The sequence below is a fragment of the Lytechinus variegatus genome, chromosome 12 (genome assembly GCF_018143015.1).
Source record: "Lytechinus variegatus isolate NC3 chromosome 12, Lvar_3.0, whole genome shotgun sequence".
Taxonomy (NCBI): Eukaryota; Metazoa; Echinodermata; class Echinoidea; order Temnopleuroida; family Toxopneustidae; genus Lytechinus; species Lytechinus variegatus.
The window spans coordinates 31,169,966-31,190,156 of NC_054751.1; the positions used below are offsets into that span (position 1 = coordinate 31,169,966).

The following is a 20,191-nucleotide window of genomic DNA, read 5'->3' on the forward strand; positions in this document are numbered from 1 at the left end:
CGTCACATGACCAAGGTCAAAGGTCATTTAGGGTCAATGAACTTAGACCATGTTGGGGGAATCAACATCAAAATCTTAACCTGAGGTTAAGATTTTGAAATATCATCATAACTTAAGAAATATATAGACCTAGTTCATTAAACTTGGACATAAGGTTAATCATGTATTACCAAACATCCTGCATGAGTTTTACGTGACATGACCAAGGTCAAAGGTCATTTAGAGTCAATGAACTTTGGCCGATTTGGGGGTATCTGATGAATTACAATCAAAACTTAAAATGGTTTTGGATCTGATTCATGAAACTTGGACATAATAGTAATCAAGTATCACTGAACATCCTGGGCAAGTTTCAGGTCACATGGTCAAGGTCAAAGGTCATTTAGGGTCAATGAACTTTGGCCGAATTGTTTTTTTGTTGAATTACCATCATAACTTTGAAAGTATGTTGGTCTAGTTCATAAAACTTGGACATAAGAGTAATCAAGTATCACTGAACATCCTGTGTGCATTTCAGGTCACATGACCAAGGTCAAAGGTCAATGAACTTTGGCCATAATGGGGGTATCTGTTGAATTACCATCATAACTTTGCAAGTTTATGGATCTGACTTTTGAAACTTGGACATAAGAGTAATAAAGTATCACTGAATATCCTGTGCAAGTTTCAGGTCACATGATCAAGGTCAAAGGTCATGTGAGGTCAATGAATTTTGGCCACATTGGGGGTATTTGTTGAATTACCATCCTATCTCTGTAAGTGTATTGGTCTAGTTCATAAAACGTGGAAATAAGAGTAACCAAGTATCACTTAACATCTTGTGCGAGTTATAGTAGTTTTCAAAGTCAGCACTGCTGCTATGTTGAATCGCGTGATGCAGGTGAGACGGTCAGAGGCATTCCACTTGTTTATTATTATTATTTCTTGTATATTCATTCCTTTTTTATGAAAAAAAACACAAAACCTTTAAATACATATAAAACAAAAAACTGAGGAATAAGATATCAGCACACAATATGGGGATTACTTCCCGTAAACGATAAGGTTGTTGATCGACGATCTATGAGATATTATATAAAAGAAAATCATTCTAGCAAGAGGGTATAAAGTTTTAACAAGTTCTTCGGTACTTTAAATTTTCAGTGTACCAAGCACCATTTGTAATATATTCAGCATTTTTTTTTATTAGTTACAATTCCAATAATCTCAGTGGCCTAAGATATATTTTCTGTGGTTATATTGACCCGTTAAGTAAAGAGAGAGAGAGAGAGGATTTATGTGATCAAGAAGTGATAAGATAGGAAAACAAGTGGAATGCCTCTGGCCGTCTCACCTGCATCACGCGGTTCAATATAGCAGCAGTGCTGACTTTGAATACTACTCTAACTCGCACAAGATGTTCAGTGATACATGGTTACTCTTATGTCCACTTTTTATGAAGTAGACCAATAAACTTACAGAGATATGATGGTTATTCAACAAAAAACCCCAACATGGCCAAAGTTCATTGACCTTACATGACCTTTGACCTTGATCATGTGACCTGAAACTCGAACAGGATGTTCAGTGATATCTGATTATTCTTATGTACAAGTTTCATGAATCAGATCCATAAACTTTTAAAGTTATGATGGTAATTCAACAGATACACCCAATTCTGCCAAAGTTCATTGACCCTAAATGACCTTTGACCTTAATCATGAGACCTCAAACTTGCACAAAATTTTCAGTGATGCTTGATTACTATTATGTCCAAGTTTCATGAATCAGATCCATAAACTTTCAAAGTTAAGATGGGAATTCAACAGATATCCCCAATTCGGCCAAAGTTCATTGACCCTAAATGACCTTTGACCTTGGTCATGTGACGTGAAACTCATGCAGGATGTTCAATGATACTTGATTTACCTCATGTCCAAGTTTCATGAACTAGGTTCATATATTTTCTAAGTTATGATGACATTTCAAAAACTTAACCTCAGGTTAAGATTTCGATGTTGAATCCTCCAACATGGTCTAAGTTCATTGACCCTAAATGACCTTTGACCTTAGTCATGTGACATGAAACTTTAATAGGATGTTCAGTAATACTTGATTAACTTTATGGCCAAGTTTTATTAACTAGGTCCATATACTTTCTAAGTTATGACATCATTTCAAAAACTTAACCTCAGGTTAAGATTTGATGTTGACGCCGCCGCCGCCGTCGCCGTCGGAAAAGCGGCGCCTATAGTCTCACTTTGCTTCGCAGGTGAGACAAAAACTGATTTGAAATGACTGAAAGAGAGACAGGCAAAGAAAGAAGAGCCCCCTCCCACACCCGTACCAGAGTTACGGAGTTAGGCTGTCCCCTCGGTGGATTCAGGTCCATCAACATCTTGAGGTTTAATCTTTCCAGGGGGCAAACGTGTGTGTGTGTGTTTGAGTTTTGTCAGACGTGTCTCAATCAGATATGATTATTTACGTCTGGGACCGACCTTTAACGTCACCATCCGAAAGACGTGACAAGGGCTCGAACCTCTGCATCAATTTGTAACTTCCCCACATAGCTTGGATTACAGGCGCACAACGCCCAGTCTTTAAATATGGTGTAGTCTTTGCTCTAGACCCATGCAGTTATTTCAAAATAGGAAATTATTAGAAACGATAAAAACAGACAAACAATATTAACAAAGACGCCACAATATCATTGATGTAGAATAACGTTTTTGTTGTTGTTATTTTGGGTTTTTAAGGCGCGTACCATTCAGATCTGAATATTTACACCTTTTATTAATTTGACGTTTTTGTGGTATTCAATTCAATTCAATTTTATTCATTTCACTTCCATCAAACAAAAACAAGTTGTATACCAACTTACGGTATGCCTTATCAAAGGGCTTTATAGTTTGAGAGATGCTGGTGTCTAAGTTTTTAGATTAATCTTTTGCTTAATTTGTATTTTAAGAGAACTGGATGTGGGGTAAAGACAACTCTCTAAACCCAAGCATTTTAACTGGGTTTAATTTTAAAGATTGGTCTTAGCTTTGATTTGTTCAATATTTGTTTATCTTATAAATAGCTGGGTCTAGACGAAGGTCTAAGCATAATAATAATGTTATTCAACAGGAATAAGAATATGACAAAGTCTTATGTTTTTAAGATTGTTTGAATTAATTTGTAAATGACTGGGTCTGGAATAGAGACAACGCTCTAAACATGTGCTTTTGTACTTGGTCTTAATTTGGAGGATTGTTGGTTCTTAGATTCGTTGTTGGGGGTTGGGTTTTATTGTTTTTTATTCTTGAAATAATTGTGTCTGGAGGAAAGTCTACAATCGATCTCCATGTTATTCCACAGTAGTTAGATTATTGGGTATTTGTTTTAGACAATTTTATTTTTAAATAATAACCAAGTCTGGAAAATGGACGTTTTCTTTGCAAATGCATAACTACAATGTTTTGTAGGGGTCTTAGTATTATTATACAAAAGAATCTGGGTGTGGGGTAGAGACATATTTTTTACTGGGTATAAATTTTAAAAATTGGTTTTAGATTTGATTTTGTTTTTTAATTAATTTCTTAGATAACCTGGTCTGGAGGAAAGAGTACGTTTTACAACTCATGTTATTCCAAGAGAATATGATAGGGTCTTATGTAAGATTTTTTTTTCGTAATTTTTGTAATGATTAGGTCTGGAATAAAGACAACATTCTAAACCTCTTTTTAAGAACATGTTCTTAGGTTCAAGGATTGCTTGGTATTAGATTTGGAGTTATTTATATTTTTACTCTTAGCCTTATTTTGAAAAACAAATGACTGGGTCTGGCTGAAAGACTACGCTATATATCCATGTTATCCAGCATTAATAAGATTATGGGGTCTTTATACGGTTTTTGTTGTTGTTGTATTGTTATTTACAATTTTTGAATAACAAGGTTTGGAGAAAAGGCTAAGCTCGATTTTCCTTTTTTCCACTGGAATATCATTATGGTATCTTAGTTTGGACTTATATTATAATTTTTGAAATAACTGGGTCTGGAAATAAGACTTTGGACTTACATTATAATTTTTGAAACTACTGCGTCTGGAAAAAGACTGGACTTTTGTGCTACATGAAGGCATTACTATATAGGGTTTTAGTTTTTAGTTTTAAATAACCGGGTCTGGAGAAAAGACTATGCTTGATTCTCAATTTACTCATAGCGCGTATATTCACAATACGTTCAGTATAATTTAAAACAACAACAAAGACTTTGATTCCACCAGTTTTAATTAACTGGGTCTGGAGAGAAGACTAGGCTCGATTCTCATGTTTATTCCACCGGAACATCATTATCGTATCTTAGTTTGGACTTATATCATAATATTTGAAACAATCGGGTCTGGAATAAAGACTTTGGACTTATATCATTATTTTTTAAACAACCAGGTCTGGAATAAAGACTTTGGATTTATATTATAATTTTTGAAACAACAGGGTCTGGAAAAAGACTTTGGATTTATATTATAATTTTTGAAACAACCGGGTCTGGTGAAAAGACTTTGGACTTATAATATCATTTTTGAAACAATCTGGTCTGGAATAAAGACTTTAGGCTCATATGATTATTTTTCAAACAACCGGGTCTGGAATAAAGACTTTGTACTTATATTATAATTTTTTAAACAACCGGGTCTGGAATAAAGACTTTGGACTTATATTAATATTTTTTAAACATCCGGGTCTGGAGAAAAGACTTTGGAATTATATTATCATTTTTGAAACAATCGGGTCTGGAATAAAGACTTTGGATTTATGTTATAATTTTTGAAACAACAGGGTCTGGAAAAAGACTTTGGATTTATATTATAATTTTTGAAACAACCGGGTCTGGTGAAAAGACTTTGGGCTCATATTATTATTTTTGAAACAACCGGGTCTGGAATAAAGACTTTGGACTTATATTATTATTTTTTAAACAACCGGGTCTGGAATAAAGACTTTGGATTTATATTATAATTTTTGAAACAACCGGGTCTGGAATAAAGACTTTAGGCTCATATGATTATTTTTTAAACAACCGGGTCTGGAAAAAGACTTTGGATTTATATTATAATTTTTGAAACAACCGGGTCTGGTGAAAAGACTTTGTACTTATATTATCATTTTTGAAACAATCGGGTCTGGAATAAAGACTTTAGGCTTATATGAATATATTTTAAACAACCGGGTCTGGAATAAAGACTTTGTACTTATATTATAATATTTGAAACAACCGGGTCTGGAATAAAGACTTTGGGCTCATATTATTATTTTTGAAACAACCGGGTCTGGAATAAAGACTTTGGATTTATATTATAATTTTTGAAACAACCGGGTCTGGAGAAAAGACTTTAGACTTATATTATCATTTTTGAAACAATCGGGTCTGGAATAAAGACTTTGGACTTATATTATTATTTTTTTAAACAACCGGGTCTGGAATAAAGACTTGGATATATATTATAATTTTTGAAACAACAGGGTCTGGAAAAAGACTTTGGATTTATATTATAATTTTTTAAACAACCGGGTCTGGAGAAAAGACTTTGGACTTATATTATCTTTTTGTAAACAATCGGGTCTGGAATAAAGACTTTGGATTTATATTATAATTTTTTAAACAACCGGGTCTGGAATAAAGACTTTGGATTTATATTATAATTTGTTAATTAACCGGGTCAGGAAAAGAGACTTTGCACTTTAGTGCTATATGAACGCATTACTATACGATTTTAGTTCAGAACGGATTTGCCAAAAATCCCTTCAAATTTATTACATTTGTGGGTAAAGTCATTATTACATTTGTGGGCGATCAAAAATTATTACATTTGTGGGTAAAGTGCATTATTACATTTGTGGGTGAAATTATTACATTTGTGGGTAAAGTGTTATTACATTTGTGGGCGTTATTACATTTGTGGGTAAAGTGTTATTACATTTGTGGGCGTTATTACATTTGTGGGCGTTATTACATTTGTGGGTGCAAGAACCCATCTAGTATATAAATGAGATCCAGGACTTTTTGTTAATAACTAACTTCATTAATTTTTGGTCAGACTTTCCAAATGTGCAAGCTTTCAAGAATCCCCAAAAATGTTAGAAAGAATTATTTCCATCAGATTGGGATCATGCTAGAGTTAAAGCACCAATGTGACATACACACTTGTCTTCGTTTCATCTCTATTCTATTAGCATCAGCAAATAGTGAGTCTTGGTAATGGCATTAAAAATATATATATAAAAAGGGCCTTTGGAATAGGCAAAGAGACACTTTGATATACTTTACAGTATGCAAGAATTGTATGGTAGCAGAAATCCTATTGATATAAATATAAAGTAGTATATGTCAGTGGCAGTGGGCATGCATACAAGAACATATAGTAATATTGATTGAAATCTGAAAGTTGAGACAAGAATTTCCTATATTCATTTGACATAATATTCCATCTAACTGAGCCATTTCAACAATTATATGACTTCTAATATTAACTTCAAATAAGAAACAAATTTCTATATTACAATTTCGATTCTACAAAAAATATAAAGTATGAAATCAGAGTAGTGTTTTCCATTTCAAAAATTTGCTTGACTTAACATGAAATCCATAAGAAGCTGGAGAGATAGGAAAGTAGAAGAAAATTGCACTTAACGTTACAATAATTATTTCAATGACTGAATTAGTCAAGAGTATATCAAATATAAAATGCTGAACATGCAAAAAAATATGGAAGTAAATAAACATTAAATATTGGTACTTACAATGGTCCCATGTACACAAATGGAAAACAGTTGTAGGTTTAGAAGGGTATTTACTTCAATTAAGGAGAGAAATCTCAACAATGGCCGTCTCCCTCTTCACCACAGAAATATGAGTCGCAGTGGTGACAAATTACAATAACACAATTTATCAATAACAATTTAGAATGATTTAAATATAAATCAAAATCACTATTCAACTTGGTGTAGAAAAAGAGAAGAATTTGAGACTGGTTACATAAATGTTTACTGTAAATTGTAAAAGCAACTATACTTGAATATCACTACAAGAAGAGAGAAAGAAAGAGAGAGAGAGAGAGAGATTTGGGACCGGTAACATCCTTGTTTGTGGTCAAACACAAAAGGCCAATGACCAATCAGGAACATACATTCAAGTAACGTCAAGATATCCAACTAGCTATCAACCAATAAATCCTTGTAAATGACAGCAAATATTTATGTCACAGGACCATGAACTCGGACATGAACTATATTTTCATGAGATATGTAAAGATATGTACCGCAGATTTTAAAAAGGTGTTCTGTTTTTTTTACAAAACGAATAGCAATAAGATAGTGGTTTAGTAAAACCTAATATACCATATATGTCACAATAGAATATGACCTTTACCATGATATCGTATGAATATAGTCACTGTGTAAGAGGATGTACAACAATTTCAGTAAATGTAAGTACATACCCACTAATAATAAAGATCACATGTACATTCTGCAATTGAAAGCAGGATAAAAACAGCCCCAAAAATGTGATGTGAAGCAAATTTAGCCCCCAAAATAAAAGAAGGAGCCTCATAAGGATGGAAAATAGCCCAATTTTCATTTGACTTGAATTGGATTGAATTTATTTAGTTACATTCATATTAATTCAATACACAATTAGAAGATTAGGAATGAATGATCATAAGGAAAATATTCCCTGTCAGACTCAGCATTAGCCCAAAGCAAAACAAGCGTTGTGTGTCCATCTGACCTGTCGTGGGGACCTAAAATTTCCTGTATTACTGACAGTGTTTGAAAGGTGATTTGAAAGAAAAAGCCTTGCTCTCCCATGGGCCTAATATGAGATCTGGGCCCTAAAGAATAAAAATCCCCCCCTTCAAAAAAAAAAATATTTGAAACCAGAAAGATTGGGCATAGCTTTAGATATGAGACTTCTCAATATCTCTGCAACCCTGAACATTCTACAAGCATTATGCCCTTCAGAAAGATGAACATTCCAATTATTGAGATGGTGACAAAGATCATCGAGGAGCATTTCATAAAGTGAATAGTTAGTGATTTTTACTGGCAACTGTAATAAGTTCCTGAAATCCTTGCATCTGATTGGCTCGGAGCAATTATTACCGTGTTTACATATAGTGACTCGGCTCTGGGTTTGACACGCGAGTCGTGCTCAACACGGCAAATTTTATGCTGTGTAAACGCGATCAGTGTGATCCGGGCGCCGTGTGGAACACTGCTTTTTTGACCCGCCAAAATCGTAGGGTTCAACCCGCAAGCCGAGGCAGACTCGCCTATTTCTTTTTTTTTTGTAGACAGAAAGCCGTGTCGAACCCGCATGACCTCGATCAAACACGGCATACTTGTGACATATATTCTACTACCTTTTACAATCTGTGGGCCGTTTCGAACTCGCCTTTTTTGTTTCAGTATAAACGCAATCACACTAACCCTCTTCGCAGCGTTCGACCCTGCTTGAGGATTCAACACTTGAGCCGAGTCGTGTGTGAAGACGTTATTAGTTAAGTAAAACTCACTGACAAGATGCTTCATGAAATGCTTCCCATATTTCCCCAGATCTTGGATGACATGAGAAAGACATTAAAATACCTAAATAACGTTGTCATGGTTACCACATAGTCCATTTTGTCTGATCAACCTGGCAGAATTCACCTGTATCAAGATTCTTGGCCATGACGAGGTTTGGATCAGCATTAGGAAGGCGATGGTAGACATACACTTTGTCATTACACACATCCTATATAGAGAAAGAAAGGGACAAAGAGAGAGTGGTAAGGAAAAATATATAAGCACTTTTTTCCTGAAGAACTTAACTGAAGAAAATAGTTCTTCCACTACTTATTTCATTTAGTTGTTTAAAATTTGCTTTAAATCGTTCATTGTTTGAATAGGGGAGTCAATTTCAAATCTACATCACAAAACCATTCCTCATTGCATCAGTATACATTAGGTCAGACATGTAGTAATTTTACCCGATTCTTCCACTTTTGCTCCACATTCTTCTAGTGTTCTATTCTCATTAATATTCAGAATCATCTCATGATCACCCTGTATGTTTCATGGGCTCTTACTTTTACTTGGGTTAGTCTGTCTCACTGGCAATTCCATTCTAATTAAGTCTAATGGTATATTTGCTTGATAATATATTCAGCGATTTCTGTTGATGAGAACTTTGTTAAACATTTCCATGCATCAAGTTCAGTGGTATATTGCATTCATTATGATTCATGTGCACAGAAAAGATTACGTAGGGGCTCAAAGAGCCCTGGAAAATTTCCATTTTTTGCAGCGTTAAAGCTTATCGAACATTCCAGATTTAGGCAGCAGTTCGTGAAAAGTAGCCCCCGATAAAATGTCCTATCATGAAGTTACATGTCATTACAGATTGGTAACCTGGCTTCTTACCTGTAAGTAATTTGTTGCTTGCGTTGTGACCTTAGTGCATCCTGATACAAAGAGAGTCTTGAGGTCAGGGCAGTTGTTAGCCAGAGCAAAAACACTCTTATCGGTGATGCTATGGATTCCAGCAAGGCAGATATCCTCCAGAGGGCAGCATCTTGTCAGTTCAACAACACCGTTATCCGTCACCTGCAGACATTCACAGGAAATAATTTTATGTTATTTCTCAGAAAGACTTAAAAAATAGGTAAATTTAATAATTATATCACAAACTATGATTTTAGATAAATAAAAATGAGTTATAATGTGCCACTTCCACTCAATCAACGGAATACTGAAGTAACAATTAATATAAATATGCAAATAAATAAACAATGAGTAAATGAAAAAAATAAGACATCAAGGAAAAAAAATTAACAATTGTATGAAGTTCATAACTTTTCATGATGCGAGCATATTAAGGTTGTAAAGAAAATATGAAAAAATAAGAAAAAAAAAAGAGAAACATTGAGGTTTCAGAGACAAATAATGTTTTCGAACATAATTTTTTATGATGGAATCATCAGAATAATTATATGGGGATTTCAGGTAGTTTATGATGTAATGAATATTCATGCCGAGATATGAAATAGAGGGGGGGGGGCATAAAGACATCTCCAAGTCCTCAATACCTTTTTAATAGCCTATTTATTAGGGGATTAAGAGAGAAAAAAAAACAGAACCAGTTTCTCACCTGGTCTGCGACTGTACCAACGCAGCTTTTGAGTGAGATATTTTTAAGATGAGGCATATGGTTTGCAATGGAGAAGAGCAAGGTGTCATCAACGCTCTTGATTCCAGCCATGTACAATCTGGTCAGGTTTACACATGCTTTACTCATATCCAATAGGATGTCATGGTATAGCTGAAGGAAAAAGAAATAATAAAAAAATAATAATTATGTAATCTCTTAACTGTGTCACTAGATATATGATCAGACAATTGAATGCAATTAATAGTACTGTTGATATATTTTCTTACATGGCACAGATTCAAAAGACTTGAAAACACACCCATCCAAATCTTCAATAGACCCTAGATGAAGGGCCAAAGATTAGGCAAGAAATAAAACAGGACCATGGATTTTTTATAAAAAATATAATTCATGAATCTGCTATAAGCCATTCCAATTGCAACATTTCACTAGCTTTCCATTGCGGCTTGGAATTCATCAATGACATGTAGCAAGTAATGATGAAAGGGGGCCCCAGAACCCCTCCAGATTCCTGTGTATTTGAGCCAATCAAAAAGAAGCAGAGTCTATAAATCTTTTTTCAAAAGTAAATTTTGTGTAGAATGCTCCAGTACTTACATCTTTACAGCCGCTCACCCTGAACAGCGTCAGATTGCCAGACCTTTCAGCGTCTCTGAAGAGCATCCGTAACGGCTCACCGGTCAACTTCATACAGAATGCAAGACAGATCTCCTCTAGAGCTTTACAATTCTTGACAATGAGTCTAAGAATATCATCAGTCATGATCTGATGGCATCCTGTCATATCCAAACTTATCAGCTGGGGACCAACTGTCTCAAAAATCTGTGAAGTACAAGAGGAAAATATTTAAGTTTACCCCATCCATGGCACAGGGTTTAAATTAAGTAGTTTGGTTTGTGAATTTAGATGCTCAGTGCTGAATGCATATGAGCAGAAGTGTCAATAATTTTACATATTACATATTGTTTTTTTTTTTAGACAATGTTCAGCAATAATCTTTTTATTGGCAATGTGATCACTGTTCCCTAGCAATCTCTGGTACATAATCATAACAGCTAAAATGTAGCTAAAATTACACCAATATTGCCAATTTCAAGAATCACCGGAGAATTATCCGTGGAATGAATACAAACCTTTAAAGTACTTTATTCAGTGATGGATTTAATCTTAAAAAGTCTAAGTTTCTAAATTGGGTAACTAAAATGGCGAAAATTACTGTCTTTCAATGCAAAAATTTCTAGCAATAAGTGATAATTCTAAGCAATATCTATTTCATTTCTGATAATTGTAAAAGTAAGAAATGCAGCAATGAAAAGAAAAATACTAAGTTTGCTAATATGATGGGTTATTTGAGGATTATTGAAATTGGTTCTCTTCTCATTTAAAAAGTGGAAGATACATCCTTTAAAGGAAACCACAACCCAAGAAGAGAAGCAATCTTATTGGAAAGAGTAAAATGAGAGGAACATTTTTAAAAAAGTTTCATCCAAATCGGTTATGAAATAAGCGAGTTACGGACGATTAAAAAGTCTTGTTGTACTTACTTTGTGGATCCTCAAATTGGCAAACGTGCTTCAAAATGGCTGATTTTGTGGACAACTCTCCTTTTGTTTGTACACATATTTTCAGATTTTCCCTTTTATTTTACATATTTCATATGATCTCCTCCTGACCTTGACATATATGGTGTGGATTATATTTTCCCATGACATATGTTGTACTCAGAAGGAGGCAAGGTGCAATTTGAAAGATAATGAGAAAAATGTGAAAATTTGTATACAAAACAAATGGAGGGTTGTCCACAAAATCAGCCATTTTGAAGCACGTTTGCCAATTTGAGGATGCCCATAGAAAGTACAAGAGTTTTCAAACTCCCATAACTTGCTTATCTCACAACCGATTTTGATGAAACTTTTTTTAAATTGTTCCTCTCATTTTACTCTTTCCATTAAGATTACTTCTCTTCTTGGGTTTTGGTTTCCTTTTAAGAGAAATTCCAGTAGTTGCAGAAAACACTGATTTCATGAGAAAGTCTGTAAAACCAGGCTTAATTGTCAGTATATCATCGAGGATGAAGATCTGGTACAGTTACATAAACTGAACTTTGTGAAATCTTGAAATCTACGCTGAAAAACGTTCACGCTGAAGATCACCAACACAGATAGGCACGCGTGGGACAGTGTATTATTATTGCTGGAATAAAGACCCGACGGAAGTGACTGAATCCGCGCTTATTTTGCTTATTTCTCAGCAATTACACAGTTTCTCCCAGAATCCTTTGGCACATATTTTTTATTCATACAAACAGACACTTGGGTGGTCATTATATTAGATTCTGTAAAAAGTCATTTTGAGATCGTTACCAAAACTGGAATTTATCTTTAACCCCAAAAGGAATGGGGGGGGCCCATGATGCCCCCAATGCTATATGCAATAATTTTGGAATGAAAAAAAAGAAGACTTTTTTCCTTTAAAGTCTTGACCAACTTTTGAGACCAAATTAATGAAGTATGGGTATAGCATTGCAACATCACGTGACTTTTTTGAGACAATTTTATGCTGGAAATGGCTCATTTTTATACTTTGTGTACAAAGTCTATGGGAGATGAAATTCATAAAGGGTGATTATTTTTTATTCTAATTGGTCTGCGTGATTAATTTTAGGGTTTAATCTAGTTGTTAAATGGTTTGTAATAATTTGCACAGACAAAACAATGAAAAACAAAGGAATACATAACAAATTCTAAAAACAAAGAAATATGTAAGGAAAAAAATTGACTTTTGCCATTTTTTTGTTGTTGTGTAGTCCCATGAATTAAATTACAAAGATGACATCTGGAGAAAAAAAATGAAGTGAAATTGGGTGTAAAATATGCAAAATATGTTATAATGAATAAATTTTGCATATTTTTATTCATAATGAATAAATAATTATTTTTGGACTTTTTTATACAGGCTTGTAGTTCATGTATTAAAGAATGTGTAAGCCAAATTTCGGTGCAATCGCACGAACAGCGGCTGAGACCAGAAGGGGGAGCCATCTTGCCCCTCCCCCTGTAAAGCGCTTAGATACACACAATTAATGTCTAAGAGCATTATAAATAACAGTATTATTATCATTATTATAAGTAATAGTAAAATGGGATGAGTACAAACCTTTACAGCACTTTCTTCAGTAATAGAATTAATCCCGCATAGTCTAAGAGTGTCTAGCTTGGGTAACCTAGAGACTGTTGCATGGATGTCTCCACCATCTAGCTGAAGCCCAGACAGGACAAGGTTCTTGAGACTAACAGGGAGCTCCGTCAAGCAATCCTTGTTGGAGCTCTCCTGGAGCTTGTAGCAGAAGGAGACATCGAGGAGCTGGAGCTTGGTGCATTCCTTGTTCAGCTGGAAGTGATGATAATAGTATATTGCTTTTATACTCGATCTGTCTCAACCCCTCCCCCACCCTTTATCATGTTATTTATTTACATTGGTTTTGTAACACCATCCATTCATTACACTCCTTAAATCAAATATGCAAATTTCAGCAAGAAAAACTATGAAATGTGGTAAAAATTGTATCAATTTAACTTCCAATTATCTGTGTCTCTCCCTGTATGCATAAATGGAGCCACTGACATCTAAAACAGGTAAAGACAACTTAAGCTTGTAAAGATTTCAGAAATTACAAATTAATGGCAAAAAGTGGGAATCTTGGAATTTGGGCAGGCACACTTTTTGTCATAGCCAGGACGAAAAACATTAATGTTGAGATAAATGGAAAACACAAAAATATTACCAAAATAAAAGGACAAAAAAAAATATTGTTGACAATCGTATAGCCGACTCAAAAATATTGGGATTTTACTTACTGCCATAATTCCTGTTCTGGTTACTCTATTACATCCATGAAGTACGATTCTGTAATAATAGGAAACATCAAGAAAATAGTTAAACACTTTGGTTGCAAATGGCCCAGTCACAAAGAGATGTAACACAAAATTAAAATCTCACTGACCCATTCTTGGCCCATCCAAGCACAATTTTACTTAGAATAGCATGATTTTTTTACACAAATTAACTGAATATTTTGCAAATATTATTGAATAAATTTCTCACGACTTTTCATAATTTCAGGCATTCTGCAAGATTTTATGGAATAGCCCCAGATTTTCACAAATCACTTGACAAGTATTATCAGCACTAACATATGACTGAATATTAAGAAATTGATAATGCATATTCACAAATTTGTAAAACAAATCAAAATTATGCTTACCCTTGTAAGTTTTTACAATGCTGTGATAAAACAACAAGATCTTCATCTTCTATGGTGTGAATGCTACTAAGATCTAAATGCTCCTACAGAAATAAGAATTTAAAAAAATGATATGCATAAAATGGGCTGAATGCATAAAGAAATATGTAAAGCGGTGAGGCACGTTTTGATATGTTGAAATTAATTTTCTTGTATTTTGATGCTGGAACAAGTCTTTTTTTTTGCAATTTTCCATGTATTTTTGTGATCTGGGAAGCATGAAAGTAACCCCTTTTCCAATTCTTCTCAGAGTTAGAGAATCATTTCACAATCATGAGCGAAAGGTACCAATTCAGGCATAGTACATTTTTGGAGCTTAAAGCTTCCACATAAAATAGGGGTGATGCTAATGATTCATGCATGATACATTTTTTAGCTTTTGGTCTCCAAATTGGTACAGAAACACCACACACTCAATTTAACCACGCATCATTTTATTCAAGAACTCTACAATCAATATACTTACAAGTTCATGAGAAAGAGTTGCTGCGATGGTAGGGATGACCTCATGAGTGACCTTATAACAGGAACCTAGATTCAATCTTGATATTGTTGGATTTCTCGTCACGAGTTGTACAAGGCCTTGGTGATAAAGCGGAGAAGTGGGAAAAGTTCACAAGACATATTAAGAGAATGAAATATCGCATTCAAACATTTGATTTTTGTGTTACAGTATAAGCTTTTATCAATGTAAAACACATCCTAAAAACCTAACCCTGACTATAAAACTTAACCTTTTCATACATACACATGTGGCGGGCCTATTTCAGGACAATTCCAGAACTTATAATCACCATACATTTACAACATAAATGTATGGAATTTATGTATTTATCTTTGAGTGCACACTGATGGAAAAAATGTCTGAGTCACATAAAGATGTAGATCTACCTATTAAAGTACAAGTCCACCCAAACAAAAAGTTAATTTGAATGAAAAGAGCAAAATCCAACAAGCATAACACTGCAAAGTTCATCAAAATCGGATTTAAAATAAGAAAATTATGATGTTTTGACATTTCGTTTAATTTCACAAAACAATTGTACGCAAAACTTGGTCAATATGCAAATGAGGTGACCGATGATGTCTTATGTATTTTTTTGTATCATATGAAATATTCTTATTTTCTCAACATTGTCCTGTGACACAAAGTTTTATTCCTCCCTGAACATAAAGGAATTACCATTGCATCCTAACAATTGTGGTTCAGTCAAGTTGGTCCTTATTGTCACATAAGTAAAAATGGAAATATATTAAATTAATAAAAAAAGAGAATTAGTGAATGAGAGACATCATCAATTTTCTCATTAGCTTGTTGCTGTGTTGTGCATATAACTGTTTTGTGAAAAATAAGCGAAACTTTGAAATGTCATTACAATCTTATTTTACCTCCGGTTTTGATGAAATGTTCGTGGCGTTGCTTGTTTTGATTTTTTTCTGATTATTCAAATCAACATTCTTCTTGGGGTGAACTTGACCTTCAAATTGAAGCCAGTATGATAGCATAACTCACTTTTGTTTATAAGGTTCATGCACTGGGAGAGGTCAACTTCTTTTAATTTCCTTGACCTGAGTACTTCTAGCCCTGTCCCAGTCATTTCAGCTACATCTTTCAATACCAATATCTGCAGTTCAACCTGATGGCTCAGCAGAGCCGATACACCAACATCTGTGGATACAAAAAAATAACAAAATTTGATGAGCTTGTTCCTAAGACTTTCTATATAACTATCACAGAAATGACATTTAGAATGGATTTCTTTACTTTTTTGGAAGGGGAGGGGGTGAAATGAAAAGGAAATTCGCCAAGAATGAACCTAAACATTCATGCATAGGCTAATTCTACAATCCCGCCATTCTTTATATATCAAGTACAGAGTAGTGTATGAGACCTAGAAGATATCAAGAGATGGTTCAAGTATCACTTAAAGTTTATTAAAAATGTATTCATTCATGTTATATTAATTTTTTTTGGGGGGAGGGGGGATTTCAACATCAAAACCTATATGAAAATATTAACTAATCACAAGTTTATTTGAGATAATTGTTGCCTCAGCATGTCTCTCTTACCTGTAACCTTACACCCTTCAATCTTGATACACTCAAGATTACATTTGCACGCATCGAGCTGAACAAGGAGCTTGTCGGTAATCTGTTCACATTCGTTGAACGAGATGGACCTCAGCGCCGGTGAGAAGAGATGGTACGTGACGTGTGGCAAGTATTGTGCAGTCAGCATGTTATGATCGACAACCCATTGTAGGATCTTCTCTTTATGTAATGTGGGAAGGTGCTTGCCAACGTTGCTGATTGCGTGAAGGTTCTGGGCTATGCAGCCTATACACATGTCCATGAGTTGTTTGACCATGGTGACAACTTTTGGATTCGGCTTTTATTGTAAGCTCAACTGAAATTAAATGTCTGGGTAAAGATTACAAAATAAAATGCTTGTTAATGATTCACATATTTTGCATGCCTTTATTAATTCTACATGTGTATTTTCTCTGTCTTTTCTCTAACAATCACTATTTAACACAGGCCTATAATATATACACCACATTCCACAAACAATTATAGGGCCTAGGCCTACAGTTTTTATATTCAATAAAGAGACCAAGCATGCCAAGGTTTTCTATTCTTCAGAATCAGAGGATAAAGAATGTTAATAAGCTCAGAAAAGTGTAGGTTCAATGCTTCAATTCGTGCACAGACATGCCCCAGGCTGCGAGGGCTACCAATTGCCTTGGTTTACTGGCATATAAACCAACAACATCAACTTCAGTATATACACGTACACACCATGCACACGTACACCGGCCACCCGAGCGGCAGGCAAATTGATTCCTGCCCTGGCCTGGCCGCCGCGTACAATCTGTTAACGTACCGTACCGGTACCGTACCGTACGTGAATGCGGAAGAATTTTGAGCTCCAATTCGAGCTCGGACAAACACAAAATAATCTGCTTCAAAATAAAAACACCACGCCATCAAATAGACCAACATATAAATTACATCCAATCGTCCATCCAATATCTATACCCATACGATAGAAGATATAAACTACCGGTATACTTACTTTATTTACCGCGAACAACGTCTGCTATGCCTATGGGATGCTGCTGTCAGTTACGGCCATTTTATGAAAACAAGGAACTCCCATACTATTTTTAGAAGATGATCACGTCATACGTCAGAATGCAAGTCTGAGCTAGCGAGGCCCTGTGACATGATCCTGTGTTCACACACACCATATTTGGTGTTCTTTATCGGATCCTTCGTGACAAGTCTGTGATATTTTGTTTACAATTCATACTTGGTCTTGATGATAATGTATTATCAGATACATTGAGCGAAAAATGCATTCGTAAAATTCTAATTTTTAATTAACTGCTTTGTAAACTCCAGTACACACTATCCCCCGGACTATCCCTTGATCAATAATTCAAAAAAGAAATCCATATGCAAAATCAATCAGTGAAATTGACTTATGATATTCCAATGGGCAATTACCAGGTGAAAGGTAATTTATTTCGACTGGAGACGGTATCAACCCTCTTTTTTTTCCTTGAATGCATGCCTAATCAATGACCATAATATTGGGCCGATATGTGTGATTGTGTGTCCTCTGATACTTTTCCCTTTTTTCACCTCAAGCAAATATATCACTCATAGTACACTGGAAACTGCATAATTCGCAACTAATATAATTCGTCAGAAAGGGTATATGTATAGGCCTTGTCTTTATGACCCTTATCTGAGCATCCTATAGGCGTAATCCTGAGACGCTTGAGATAAGACCCCCCCCCAAAAAAAAGACCACTGCATGGTATGAATTTAATACCATGCAGTGGTCTTTTTTGGGGGGGGTAAAGTATGAAACATTGAAAATAAAATATGGCTTGTGTAAAAAGAAAAAGTAAAAGAATAATATCAAGAAAATTTTGATCTATATTAAATAAAAAACAAAGTTATAAATATTAACATTTCGAATACTCTCTGATGATCCTTTTCTTGGCGAGCAAGATGTGTCATGTAATTAGTGGTTGTGGTACATCATGGGAGCAGTGGAGAAAAAAAAGAGAAAATAGAAAATCAAAAGGAGAAAACAATAACAAAAACACAATAATATGAAAAGATAGGTCTAAGTTCGTGTTTATACACAATAAAAAAAAACATTGTTTACATAAGCCTGTCACTCTCACAACAAGTTGTATAAACTTTTTGTAACTGTTTAAACTTTTTAACAACTTGTTTAAACATTTCAAACAGTTATTTAAGAGATTAAACAATAGTTGTTAGAGTGACGGGCTTAAAAAAACGTGCTTAAAATTTTAAACAGCGTTTTGCAGTGATACCTGTTGTTTTTGCTCATTAAATGATCCATGAAGTATCTCTCTTTTTCATTGTATTTATCTCTCTTTTTCCCTTTCCTTTCCCTTCTCCTTTTTCTCACTTTTCCCCGCCATTTTCTTTCCCTTTTCCCTTCCCTTTTTCTGTTTTCCTTCCTTTCATCTTTTCTTTCCCTTCCTTTCCTCCTCTTTTTCTCCTTTCCCCTTCATCAGGCGCGTTTTTGGGGGGGTTGGGGACTAAAGTAATGTTTTATTTCTCTCCAACATAAAAATATATATATATTATGGTACAATCAACAAAATATTCTCATTTTTATATTAAAAGAAAAACATCATTGATAATTGTTTAAACATTATGAACATATGCAACATAATTTAACTGAAGGTCTGAGAGAAGTTTAATCTGTCTTCAAAACTCCCCCCCCCCCCCCCGTCATCTACAGCACCAGCACAAACAAAACACAATCAGACTCACAAACGTACACACAACGCACATGACCCCAACACCCGTAGCGCCCCCCCACACACACACACACACACACTAGGAAGTACACAGCCCCCTGTACTATCATCAATCCATGATATCCGTGCCTACCTCGTCACCTCTATTGGTCAAAATTTCCCATTTTCTGAGATGGTGCACTAAAGTGCCCCTCTCTTCTGCTAGTTTTTTCCCCTCATGTTTATTTTCTATAATTTTTTGCTTTATTTCTTTAGGTGAGGGGGTTTGTTTTTATTCCTACTATAAACAAAGATCATGTATTTGATTAACAGTATTAATTATATATGATTAACCAACTATTCATTCCCTACATTAGGTATCTTTCTACCAATGTGAATTCCTTCCCAATTTATATTTTTACTATCAATTAAGTTTAAAAGAACACCACAGTTTTTCCATAGATATCTTATTTTTTTTCACTTGAAAAATAAATGTTCATATGTTTCTAAATTTTCATATCAGAAAGCACAAGCATTGCGCGAATACATACAATTTTCTAGTGTATATAAGCTCATACAACATTTTAAGTTTAAATTTCCTCAACTCATGCATGACTCAACCAATCAATCTTATAATTTCCCGGGAGTAAAAAAACACCTACGAAATATTACATCTCAAAATTATTCCATTCAAAAGTTACAGCATTTTGATTTAGGGGCTTACTTTTTTGTTGTGTATATAGTTTAGAGTCAGGAGTGTCGATCCAGAGGTAATAATGGCAGAGGTAATAATGGCAGAGGTAAAACTGGCAAAGGTAAAAATGGCAGAGGTAAAAATGGCAGAGGTAAAAATGGCAGAGGTAAAATTGGCAGAGGTAAAAATGGCAAAGGTAAAATAGGCAGAGGTAAAAATGGCAGAGGTAA

The 20,191-nt window shown here is 34.6% G+C and overlaps 1 protein-coding gene across 3 annotated transcripts; it reads right to left on the reverse strand.

Annotated features, from left to right (window-relative positions):
• Nucleotides 1–8,150: 8,150 nt before the first annotated feature.
• LOC121425027 (F-box/LRR-repeat protein 2-like) lies at nt 8,151–17,692 on the reverse strand. Of its 3 annotated transcripts, none has more exons than XM_041620962.1 (11): nt 17,554–17,692; nt 16,548–16,884; nt 15,991–16,146; nt 14,944–15,059; nt 14,439–14,521; nt 14,032–14,080; nt 13,331–13,564; nt 10,772–10,996; nt 10,154–10,324; nt 9,427–9,609; nt 8,151–8,758 (listed from the first exon to the last, which is right to left on the reverse strand). In XM_041620962.1, the coding sequence occupies exons 2-11, from the start codon at nt 16,843–16,845 to the stop codon at nt 8,630–8,632; spliced, it is 1,644 nt and encodes a 547-aa protein (XP_041476896.1). In that variant the 5' UTR covers nt 16,846–16,884; nt 17,554–17,692; the 3' UTR covers nt 8,151–8,629. The 3 variants fall into 3 exon arrangements, with proteins under 3 accessions (XP_041476896.1, XP_041476895.1, XP_041476897.1); XM_041620961.1 differs by having other exon boundaries at nt 16,548–16,898; XM_041620963.1 differs by having other exon boundaries at nt 16,548–16,896; nt 17,563–17,618.
• Between the last annotated feature and the right edge of the window lie 2,499 nt (nt 17,693–20,191).

Coding starts and splice junctions, on each gene's coding strand:
- LOC121425027 (XM_041620962.1), bottom strand. CDS start 16,845: ATGGTCAAACAACTCATGGACATGTGTATAGGCTGCATAGCCCAGAAC. Junction 14,081..14,438: donor CATTGTAAAAACTTACAAGG/GTAAGCATAATT, acceptor CTATTATTACAG/AATCGTACTTCATGGATGTA. Junction 8,759..9,426: donor AAGCAACAAATTACTTACAG/GTAAGAAGCCAG, acceptor TTCTCTATATAG/GATGTGTGTAATGACAAAGT.